This window comes from Carcharodon carcharias, chromosome 17 (genome assembly GCF_017639515.1).
Source record: "Carcharodon carcharias isolate sCarCar2 chromosome 17, sCarCar2.pri, whole genome shotgun sequence".
Lineage (NCBI taxonomy): Eukaryota > Metazoa > Chordata > Chondrichthyes > Lamniformes > Lamnidae > Carcharodon > Carcharodon carcharias.
Window position 1 is genome coordinate 93,462,805 of NC_054483.1, and position 12,769 is coordinate 93,475,573.

General features: G+C 43.4%; 1 protein-coding gene across 1 annotated transcript in view; it reads right to left on the reverse strand.

Annotated features, from left to right (window-relative positions):
• Nucleotides 1-4,506: 4,506 nt before the first annotated feature.
• The window catches only part of dntt (deoxynucleotidyltransferase, terminal), a 304,739-nt gene continuing 296,476 nt past the window's right edge, over nucleotides 4,507-12,769 (reverse strand). Inside the window, exon 11 of the mRNA XM_041210212.1 lies at nucleotides 4,507-4,625. Within this exon, the coding sequence (XP_041066146.1) occupies nucleotides 4,539-4,625 (87 nt within the window). The 3' untranslated portion in view covers nucleotides 4,507-4,538. The remainder of the gene's footprint in view (nucleotides 4,626-12,769) is intronic.

The window sequence follows — 12,769 nt, forward strand, 5'->3', positions numbered from 1 at the left end:
GCTGATTTCGGTGCGCCCCTGTCTTCCTGAAAATTTAAATGGGGCGCGGTGATGTCAGGAGCTCCCCCCGATGTCACCGCGCGTCATTTTACGCGTTGGCGAGCAGGCCCCACCCCCGCTCACCGACGTGTAAAATCCTGCCCAGCGAGTGAATGAGGGAGTTGCAGTTGATGTGTGTATGGGCTTTCAAAAAGTGTTTGATAAAGTGCTAAATAATAGATTTAGGTAAAATTGAGGTCAGTGGGATTGGCATTATAGATAAAAAAAAATTGGCTAAAAGGCAGAAAACAAGAGTAACTGGGAAAAATTAATAATCAGGTTAAAGGGGAGTATACAGCGGTGTTCCCTAGCTGTTGGTATTAGAGCCATTGCTCTTTTCTGTAGGAGACTGGGAAATTTTGTTGTAGTACTTTTCTTCAGCAGATTAAATAAGTCATAGAGTCAATTATGGCACAGAAGGAGGCCATTCTGCCCAAATGAATTATAGAATCTATGATAGATTGAATTGCACATAGTTTGTGGAAATAACAGGCTTGATGGTCCAAAATGCTGTCTGTGTTCAACAAGAATGTTATACTTAAAGATTTTTCATTAACTATCCTCTGCCCTTAAAACTATTGTAAAAACAGTTCATAGTAATTGTAGTTTGGATAATCTATGGGATATGGAGAATGACGTATCAAGAATTTCTTCTAACTCACTTGGTTCAATAGATTTATTGGCACCTTGAAACTAAGAAGAGGTTTCATAGTGCATATGGAGTTAGGGCTTTCACAGTAATCAAAGAAATCATTAATTGACAACTGTGAATAAAAATATTCCTCTTATAGTTTTAAAATTCTCAGATCACAATGAAAATCATACAAGAAGCACTGTTACAGTTACAATTACAATAATTGGAAGAAAAGCACAGAATGTAATCAAAATGTAAATTTTGAAAATGGGAGTAGTTAAATAATTAATATTTATATTCAGTTTATGCTGCAGATTCATGCCCACAGTACCTGGTTGAGGTTTCCTAATCATTTTACTTACCGTCCTTAAGCCATCAGGAGAAGAAAAATTTGCTTTATGTAAAAAGAGAGCGAGGGAGATGGAGAGGGAGAGAGAGAAAGGAAAGAAAAAGAGAATAGCGTGATTTGATCAGCCTGAACTGGATGTGGTCTCGCAGGGCCTTTGGCGTGACAAGAAAAAGTTCTATCCAACTGCCTCACTCCATCACCAATGCTTGTAGAAAGATGATTATGTGCTTCAGTTACTTAGAACATAAGAACATAAGAACTAGGAACAGGAGTAGAGCATTCGGCCCCTTGAGCCTGCTTCGCCATTCAATAAGATCATGGCTGACCTTCTCGTGTTTCGATTTCCACATTCCCATCTAACCCCAATAACCTTTGATTCCTTGCCTAACAAGAATCTATCCACAACAAAAACAGAATTACCTGGAAAAACTCAGCAGGTCTGGCAGCATCGGCGGAGAAGAAAAGAGTTGACGTTTCGAGTCCTCATGACCCTTTGACAGAACTTGAGTTCGAGTCCAAGAAAGAGTTGAAATATAAGCTGGTTTAAGGTGTGTTTGTGGGGGGCGGAGAGATAGAGAGAGAGAGAGAGAGGTGGGGGGGTGTGGTTGTAGGGACAAACAAGCAGTGATAGAAGCAGATCATCAAAAGATGTCAACAACAATAATACAAAAGAACACATAGGTGTTAAAGTTAAAGTTGGTGATATTATCTAAACGAATGTGCTAATTAAGAATGGATGGTAGGGCACTCAAGGTATAGCTCTAGTGGGGGTTTTTTTTTTATAATGGAAATAGGTGGGAAAAGGAAAATCTTTATAATTTATTGGAAAAAAAAGGAAGGGGGAAACAGAAAGGGGGTGGGGATGGGGGAGGGAGCTCACGACCTAAAGTTGTTGAATTCAATATTCAGTCCGGAAGGCTGTAAAGTGCCTAGTCGGAAGATGAGGTGTTGTTCCTCCAGTTTGCGTTGGGCTTCACTGGAAAAATGCAGCAAGCCAAGGACAGACATGTGGGCAAGAGAGCAGGGTGGAGTGTTAAAATGGCAAGCGACAGGGAGGTTTGGGTCATTCTTGTGGACAGACCGCAGGTGTTCTGCAAAGCGGTCGCCCAGTTTACGTTTGGTCTCTCCAATGTAGAGGAGACCACATTGGGAGCAACGAATGCAGTAGACTAAGTTGGGGGAAATGCAAGTGAAATGCTGCTTCACTTGGAAGGAGTGTTTGGGTCCTTGGACAGTGAGGAGAGAGGAAGTGAAGGGGCAGGTGTTGCATCTTTTGCGTGGGCATGGGGTGGTGCCATAGGAGGGGGTTGAGGAGTAGGGGGTGATGGAGGAGTGGACCAGGGTGTACCGGAGGGAGCGATCCCTACGGAATGCCGATAAATAAGAATCTATCCACCTCTGCCTTAAAAATATCCAATGACCTTGCTTTCACCACCTTCTGAGGCAGAGAATTCCAAAGTTGCACAGCCCTCTCAGAGAAAGGATTTCTCCCCATGTCTGTCCTAAAAGGGCGACCCTAATTTTAAAACAATGCCCCCTAGTTCTGGACTCACCCAAGACAGGAAACATCCTTTCAACATCCAGTTTGTCAAGGTCATTCAGGATCTTGTATACTTCAATCAAATCACCCCTCACTCTTCTAAACTCCAGTGGAAACAAGCCCAGCCTGTCCCACCTTTCCTCATGAGACAACTTGCTCATTCCAGGTATCAATCTAGTAAACCTCCTTTGAACTGACTCCATTGCATTTACATCCTTCCTTAAATAAGGAGACCAAAACTGCACATAGTATTTGAGGTGCAGTCTCACCAATGCTCTGTATAACTGAAGCATAACATTCTTACTTTTATGTTCAATCCCACTCATAATAAAGGATAGCATTCCATTAGCCTTAATTATTGCTGTACCTGCATACTAAGGGAAGAATTCGCCCCCCCCCCCTTCCACTATTGGGGGGGGGGCATGTGCAAGAGTGGATACGCCTCTGATCAGCGACCCTGATTGGGGGCGCGCCGCCATTTTACATGGGTGGGCCAACTAAGGCCTGCCCAGCGTGAGGTCTGCCAGCAAGTTCTATGCACTCCCTGTGCGGGTGCGGTGGGGGGGGCGGTGGAGAATCCCTCAGCCGACAGTGTGCTCTTTCGCACACACACGTGAAAGAGCGCACTCATCTCCCTGAGGCTAAGTGCAGCCTCAGGGAGATCGGCGCCAAATTCAAAAATAGGGAAGGTGCCAAAATAAAATTTCCCTGACATGTCCCTCATGTGACACTGTCACATGAGTTGGGGCATGTCCATCACTTTAAACCAAACATTTATTAAAATTTTAAAAACCCTCATGATACCTCATCCCGCCCATGGATGAGGTTTCATGCTCTTTCTAATCCCCGGCAGGGCTCCCGGCCTGCCTGCTAACCTTGATAGGTCGGCGGGCGCACAGCTGATTCGGCTGCGCCCCTGCCGACCTGAAAATTGAAATGACGCGGGGTGACATCGGGAGTTCCGCCCAACTTCATCCCGCGTCATTTTACTCATCGGCAAGCGGGCCCCGCCTAAAGGTCCTGGCCTAACTTTTTGTGACTCGTACTAGAACATCTAGATCCCGCTGCACCTCAGAATTATACAGCCATTCTCTATCTAAGTAATACTTTGCTTTTTTGTTCTTCCTGACAAGGTGAACAACTTCACATTTTCCCACATTAAACTCCATTGGCCAGATCTTTGTCCACTCATTCAACCTATCTATACCCATCTGCAACCTCCTCATGTCCTCTTCACAACATACTTTCCTACCTATCTTTGTGTCATCTGCAAAGTTAGCTCCCATGTCTTCACTCCTCTCATCTAAGTCATTGATGTAAATCGTAAAAAGTTAAGGCCCCAGCACAGACCGTCTGTGGGAGCCCACTCGTCACATAATGCCAATCTGAAAAAGACCCATTTATGCATACTCTCTGCTTTCTGCCAGCCAGCCAATCTCCTATCCATGATGAGAAGTGGAATTCACACATTGGGATTTTTTTGTATTAGCATTAAAAGTGTAAGCGAAGCAGCAGATCAATAATAATAATGTGCATTTATGAAAACTTAAGTTCTCTAAAATAACAGATCTTTTAGGGCCCAGACTCGCTGCTCAGTTCTGAAGAAGAGTCATATTAGACTCAAAACGTTAACTCTGCTTTTTCTCTCCACAGGTGCTGCCAGGTCTTTTGAGCTTTTCCAGCACTTTCTGTTTTTATTTCAGATATCTAGCATCCGCAGTATTTTGCTTTTATCTAAGTAAATTAAGATCTCTTTCCCCAAAATACTTTCATTTGCAGTTTAGGTAGTCATTTTTCTATTGCTGGACAGCTGTTACATACACCCCATTCTCAGAGTGAAAATTAATGTTGCACTAGCATTTTTACATATCAATGAGCTTTAAAAATTGTCAAATTTTACATGAAAATTCCCCTTTCCTCTGCCAAAATTTATGGTGAGTGAATTCTCTTGAAGATGCAATTAATACTTCTTTATCTTATGCATTCCTTTCCCACGGCTCAATGTACTCCAAGTCCAGGTGAGCAAAGATTTCTTCCTCAGTCTTAGCTTTAAGAAATGCCCTCTGTAAAAGGGAAAAGAGAAGAATTTAATCAATAGAAGATCAGATGTTCCATGGCATGCTGCATTAGCCATGCAGACTGTGCTCTGTTAAATAATGGCTACAGTTAAAAGTGACTAATTTCCATGGCTAATATGTACACGGAAAGACTCTATCTGTTAATCCTTGTTAAATTTAATTGTTAATTCATGTTAAATGTTTAATATTGGCCATATGATAAAGGAACAATTGTGCTGTTTTAGTAGAAATACCCTCTGCACGTGCTTGGAGCCCATAGAAAGACTGGTGAATGCCTCACAGCAGCAGGTTGGTGGGGCCCAAAGGTAAATCCTGCAAAACAGCCCAGCATGAACACACTTGTCTGTGAGGGTTACAGCCGTGGCTGGAGGCAATCCTGTGGAGGGGCTTCCCCTGCGAAATGATGGCCTGGCAGCTGTGGCCACAATATAATGCATACAATTTACATCTTCAGAGGGCACCTCCATCTTGAACTGCCCTCATGGTTTCCCACTTACAGTTGCAGTTTCCACCTCTCCCAGAGGAGCTGCTGACCACCTGGAGCCTCAGGCGCTCCCATTGGCCCTCCCAACTGCTGACCAGCCTACCATCCTTAATTGGGCGGGACTCCCAGATATGGCCTCTTAAATGGCCACCTCCTGAAAAGTCTCCTCTAGGGTCCTGCCAAGGCCACTTCCAGGTTACTGATCCAGAATTCAGCCTGACATCAGGATCAGGACGCCAGGGCTAAAATTCAGCCAACTGTGTCATTGTGGCTCAGTAACATCACTCTTACTTGTGAGTCAGAAGGCCGTGTGTCCATGCCCCATTATGGGTTCAACATATAATCTAGGATAATACTTTGTGCAGTTCTGTGGATGTGCTATGTTGTTGAAAGTATGGTCTCTTGGACAATGTGTTTAATCAATTTGGATGTGCCACCAGCTCTGAATTGTTCTTCTCATCTCTTTTGCTCCCTCTGCCCCAAAGCCACAGCCATGATCACAACCCCTGCTTGCAACATAACCCCATCCACTAATATCACAAACTTCCCTCATGCCTTGTCAGCTCAATGGCAATGATCCCTCCCACTGTTAATTCTTATGAACATAATCATGAAATGTGCATATAATGTTACACATCGGGCTGGATTTGATGTTGCACTGCAATCCTTGACCACCCAGCTAAGGAGTTGGTGGGGTGCCTGCCCACGATCATGTTGGCTGCCCCACAGCAAATTAATGCTGAGAGCAGTGTCAATTGCTTTAAGGCGAGACTTCTGCCTCTATCTCGGGAAGAATCCCTACCTTAGAGCTGCCAGCCAATCAAACTGTAGTCCCAGAAGCACCAGTTTGGACCGGTGGCCAGTACTGGAACTGCAGGCAGACCCACTATGCCAAACAGCTCAGCTAAGTCCGGGGTCAGCAGTCTCAAGTGGGGTGGGGGTGGGTGGGCAAGATTAAAGGGGAAAGGGAGAGATTACGTGGGGAGGGTGCCTCTGATAGGCCCCGGGGATCTACAAAGGAAGTTCTCCACCTTGCTCAACACCAGACCGTGTAACTAAAGCTGCTGGGCTTCCTACATGGCATGGCCTTTCCCCCTGCTGTGTGTAAAATAATGACACAGGCAGGATGAGGCCTAAATAGGACATTGATTAGCTACTTATGGGCTTCAATAGATCCAAAGTTGGGTGAGCTGCCTGATGCCTCTGCTGCACCCTATAGAATTTAAGGCAGCTTGTGGCCAAATCCACCTGCGGGGAAGCTTAAAATCCAGCTCATACATAAATCTTTGAAGCCGGAAGACAGATCAATCAGGCTGTTAAAAAAACATCAGGGATCCTGGGAATAGAGTACAAAAGCAAGGAGATTAAGTCGAATCTTTATAAATCACTGGTTAGGGCTCATCTGGCGCACTTTAGGGAGGCTATCAAGGATTAGAGAGAGTGAAGAGCAGAATTACAAGGATGTTACCAGCGATGTAGGAACTCAATTATCTGGTGAGACTGGAGAAGCTGGGATTGTTCTCCTCAGAGCAGAGAAGGTTCATAAAATCATAAGAAACAGGATCAGGAGTAGGCCACTCGGCCCCTCGAGTCTGCTCTACCATTCAGTAAGATCATGGTTGATCTGATTGTGGCCTTAACCTCTACTTTTCTGCCTGCTTCTCTCCTCCCACCCCCCCAATAACCCTTGACTCCCTTGTCAATCAAAGGTCTGCCTAACTCAGCCTTGAATGACCCAGCTCCCACTGCTCCCTGAGGAAGCGAATTCCAAAGCTTAACAACCATCAGAGAAGAAATTCCTTATACCTGCCTTAAATGGGAGACCCCTTATTTTTAAACTGTGCTCCCTAGTTCTAGAATCCCCCATAAGGGGAAACATTCTCTAAGCATTCACTCTGTCAAGTCCTCTCAGAATCTTATATGTTTTGATAAGATCATCTCTCATTCTAAAGTCCAACCTACTCAACTTTCCCTCAGGTGACAACCCCTTTATCCCAATAATTATCCTAGTGAACCTTCTCTGAATTACATCAAATGAAAGTATGTTCCTCCTTATGTGAGAAGACCAAAACCACACAAAATATTCTAGATGCGGTCTCACCAATGCCCTGTACAGCTATAGAAAGACTTCCCTATTTTTATACTTCATCCTCCTTGTAATAAAGGCCAACACTCCATTTACCTTTCCAATCACTTGCTTTACTGTCGTGCTAACATCTTGTGATTCACGTAGCAGGACACCCAGGTCCCTTTGGACCGCAGATTGCTGCAGTCTATCTCCATTTAAATAATATTCTGCATTTCTATTCCTGTCGAAGTGGATAGCCTCACATTTTCCCACATTATACCCCATCTGCTAAAATGTTTGCCCACTTAACCTATCTATATCCTATCCTAACCATAGAACAGAATCATAAGGTATATTTAAGAAGTGTTCAAGGGGTGTTCTAGATCTTGAGAGGTTTTGAAAGAGCAAGTAAGGAAAAACTATTTCTACTGACAGGAGAATAAGTAACCAGAGAACACAGATTTGAACTAATTGCAAAAGAATCAAGGAGGAGTTCAGGAGTTTTTTTTTAAGCAGTGACCTGGGTTGCATTGCCTGAAAGGGTGGTGGAAGTAAATTCAGTAGCAAATTTCAGAGGTAATTAGGATTTATTCTTGAAAATGAAATATTTGCAAGGCTGTGAGGAAAGAGCAGGGGAGTGGCATTAATTGGATAGCACTTTCAAAGTACTGGCACAGGCACAATGGGTTGAATGGCCTCCTTGTGTGTTGCAAGATTCAATAATTCTATAACAGCTACACATTACATATAAAATTAAATGAAATTTCTAAAATGTATGTAGTTACTAATCATTTTAATTTTAAGAGTGCCACCTTTAATATTAGGAAGCCACCCCATAACCCTGCTCCACATTCCTCTCCCAGCCTCTTACTAATCTGCTTCCTGCTCCACTCCATTTTGCTCTCCTCTCCTACCTTCTAAATTTCTGCATGATAGTTCTTGTTGAATTAGTCAGCACCCTAGCTGTATCCTAGGGTTATTAACCCCCAACATTGTCCAGGCTTCCATCAAAATGCATTTTCAGTTTCCTGAATGGTGTTGCTCAGGCCCAGGGATGAAGTACTTCTATAATCTGATTTATGCCTGTGCTTCTTTGATGGTCTGAACTATCAGATTCTTCCCTGATTGTCAATTCTCACTGCCCAGCAACATCCCTATCCTTGGAGCTGGAAGTGCAGGCTATCACCAGGTTGAGTGATTCCCAGCTAGGATATTCCTTGTGACAGCCAATACTTTCTAGCTAGTTACAGGTAGCCATAAATTCACAGGAAGCGGGACCAGTTATGATGAAATTGGCTGTACCTGCAGCAACCGGACTTTCTTGGTTTATTGCCACAAGCCGGCAGGAACACGGCATCCTGTACTTACTGGAGTTGACGAAGATGACACGGTCTCCAGAGCAGAAGATGAAGTTCTTCGATGATGCATTTACAAAAGGAGTATTAACAGTAGATTCTTAGCTTTTCAGTAACAGAACATGCATTGCCATCCTTAAGCTTCAATTTGACACCATCATACTAAAATCAGTCATTTAAAATTATAGCCTTTAATGATAGTTATTGACATACAAAGCAATGCGTAGTTATCAAGCCATTAAATAAATGCAATAACATTTGCAGACTGCAGTATGTCATGTACCTGGGTTCAATCCTGACCTCAGGTCTCTGTGTGGAGTCTGCGTGGGTTTCCGCTGGGTGCTCCGGTTCCCTCCCACCATGCAGAGACATGCTGGTAGGCAATGCTAGGTGGATTGGCTACGGTAAATTGTCCCCCAGTGTGTGTGTGTGTGTGTGTGTGTGTGCCCTGTGATGGACTGGCATCCTGTCCTCGGAGTACCCTGCCTAGCGCCCATTGCCTGCTGCCACCCTGAATTGGATGAAGTGATTCTGGAAAAGTGAGAGTGAGTGAGTATGCCATGTGACTAAGCCTGTCACCAAATATGGCACCTGAACCAAACATGTCACCTGACTGAGCCAGTTACTGTAAAGATTCCAGCCAAATCCCTCAGAATTTTATAGAGCAATAGCCAGACAGTTTCACACAGCATCATCATCCAGTGGTGGTGCGACTCCCTTGCTGAGTAAATCCTAAGCCAGAGTTTAGTTGCTCCATTGTTCAATTAATTACAACCACTTTCTATCTGGTCATTTTCCCCTATTTCCCTAAACAGGAACAACCACACCTTCCTACAAAAGCTCATTATCAAAGGTTAGTAACATTATCAGTTTTTTTAAACACTCCTTTGTTCAGGTCTAGGGAGAAGCAGAAAACTGAGAGTAGTGTGGATAAGAAAAATAAAGGTTCCAATTTTAATGGAATTCCAGGTTTTCTATCAATTTTAGTGCCCATCTCTGTCTCCCCAGCCATAAAATGATGGTTAACACAGGTCCTCGGTTCTGAAGATAGGCAAGAGGCATCTCACATTACCTGCTCACTGGGGTATATCACAACACCTTCTATGGCTCCATGTTCTTGTTGTAAACACATTGTAAAATTTAAATATTTAAATACATTTTGAAAGTAAATTTTACCCACTTCTGTTTCTCATGCATGACATGGACGGGTGGGCAGTTTGCCAGACCTCTACTAATTATGGAAATACAAGGTGATTCACCTTCTAATTTTTTCTCTATCCCGGGTGGAAGATCTTTGCCTTTGCTTGCCACGTCCCAGATGGTACAACTAATGTTCAGAACTTACCTGCTGATGAATTGCAGAACAAAGCTGCATTTCAGAATTATGTGAGACAGCACACTGATAAGCTAATGTACTTTACTAACTGTTCTTAAAATGTTTTGCATATAAATAGAACACTCCATGGTAAGCTGGGGAATATAGACCTTACACCAATAGTTAACAAAATCTTAATGACTCATAAATGTTGCCACATACGGCAATACTAAGAAGCACATGGAGAACAGAACTGTGCAAGAAGGGCAGTGGCAGCAAGAGATAAAAACCGGCAGCTGAGAGCCCCTTCAATCTGTTTCTACCTGTCAGAGCCAGTCTGTGACTTCAAAGGAAAACAGGTAGGTGATTGGTGGGTATCTCTTCCGTGTGTATTTTGATTGGCCAAGTTTAAATCAGGAGATGTTACTACAGCTGAAGGATACAGCTAAGAAATTCACTTTTAAAATATTTAACATCCAAATTAATTAAATAGAATAGAGGTGGCTGGGCAGGTGATGTGTTGCAGCTGTAGTATGTGAGAAAGGTGGACACCGGTGTGATCCATGGTGACCACATCTGCAGCAAGTGTTGGATGCTTGAGGAACTGTGGTTCTGAGTTGATAAGCTGGAGTCCGAGCTGCGGACACTGCGACACATCAGGGAGGGGAGAGTTACCTGGACACCATGTTTCAGGAGACAGTCACACCCCTTAGATTAATTACATCAAATGTGGACCGTGGTCAGGGACAGGAGGGGTGACTGCGAGTGAGGCAGGTATGGCGATCCAGAATTTAGTTTTGGAGGAGCCTCAGCCAATGCCCTTGTCCAATAGAGGTATGATGTTCTTGCTCCTTGTGTGGATGAGGTCACAGACTGCAGGGAGGATGAGCGAACTGACCACAGCACCGTGGTACAGAGTGCCATTCAAGTTGGATGAGAAAAGAGAAATGTAGTAGTAATAGGGGATAACATAGTTAGGGGAACAGATACTGTTCTCTGCAGCAAAGACAGGGCGTCCTGAAGGTTGCCTACCTGGTGTCAAGGTTAAGGACATCTCTCCTGGGCTGGAGAGGAACTTGGAGCAGGAAAGGAAGGATCCAGTTGTCGTGGTCCACATAAGTACCAAAGACATTGGTAGGACTAGGAAAGAGGTTCTGCTGAGGGACTACCAGCAGTTCGGGGCTAAATTAAAAAGCAGAACCACAAAGGTAATAGTCTCCAGATTATAACCTGAGCCAATTGGCATGGGGTAACTAAGATTAGAGAGGTAAATGCGTGGCTCAAAGATTGGTGTGGGAGAAATGTGTTGCGATTCATGGGGTACTGACATGAGTATTGGGAAGGGGAGAGCTGTTCCATTGGGATGGGCTTCATTTGAACCATGCTGGGACCACTGTCCTGGCAAATCATATAATTAGGGTTGTAGACAGGACTTTAAACTAATTTGGGGGGGGTGGTGGGGGGGGTGAGGGTTCAATTGAATGGAAGTTTAAAAAATCAAAAAGAAACAAGAGAGCAGAGGTGCAGGGGAGTGAGGGTTCAATTAAATGGAAGTTTAAAAAATCAAAAAGAAACAAGAGAGCAGAGGTGCAGGGGAGTGAAGAGGCAAACAATAATCAAAGTGTGACAGGAAGGGGCAGAAACTATAAGCAGAAGAGTGCAGCAGAAATTAAAACCAGAGTGAGTAATAATGGTAAAAAGTCAAAGCTTAAGGCTCTTTATCTGTATGCATTAAGCATTTGTAACAAGATAGAGGAGTTGATGGCACAAATAGAAATAAGTGAATATGACTTGATAGCTATTACAGAGACATGGTAGCAGGGTGACCAGGACTGGGAACACAATATTCTAGGGTATGCGACATTCCGGAAAAATAGGTAAAAAAGAAAAGGTGGTGGGGTAGCTTTCTTAATAAAGGAAGGTATCAGTGCTGTGGGGACTAGCGATATAGATGTAATACATCATGATGTGGAATCAACTTGAGTGGAAATAAGGAATAGCAAGGGGAAGAAGTCATGGGTGGGAGTCGTTTATAGGCCCCAGAAGAGTTGCCTCACTGTAGGACAAAGTATAAATCAAGAAATAATGGAGGCCTGTAAGAAGGGTGCTACAATCATCATGGGTGATTTAATCTGCCTATTGACTGGACAAATCAGGTTGGCAGATGGTAACATGGAAGACAAATTTGTAGAGTGTGTCAGGGTTTGTCTATTAGAGCAATGTGTTACAAAACTCCCAGGAACAGGCTATTTTAGGCCTAGTAATATGTAATGAGGTGGGATTATTAAGATACATCATAGTTAAGGATTCTCCAGGGGGTAGCAATCACAACATGGTAGAATTTAAAATTCAGTTTGAGGGTGAGCAACTTGAGTCTCAAACCAGTGGCCTCAACTTAAATAAGGGCAATTACAGAGGTATGAAGAAAGAGTTATCTAAAGCAGTCTGAGAAAATAGACTAAGGGGTAGGTCAGTGGATGAGCAGTAGCAGACACTTAAGTAGATATATCATAGCGCTCAGCAAAAATTTATCCTAGTCAAAAAGAAGGGCTTGATGAGAAGGATGAAACACCCATGGTTAACAAAGGCAGTCAAGGAGAGTATCCAAACAAAAACTAAGCCATACAGAGTGGCAAAAACTATAGTAGGCCAGAGGATTGGGAATTTTTTTAGGAACCAGCAGCGGAGACTAAAAAGCTAATAAAGAGGGACAAAATTGATTATGAAAGTAAATTGGCAAGAAATATAAAAACAAACAACAAGGGCTTCCATGGGTATAGAAAAAGAGAGTGGCTAAAATGAGTGTGAGACCCTTGGAGGATGTGACTGCAGAATTAATAATGGGGAACAGGGAAATTGCAGATAATTTAAACCAATATTTTGCATTGGTCTTCATGGTGGAGGACA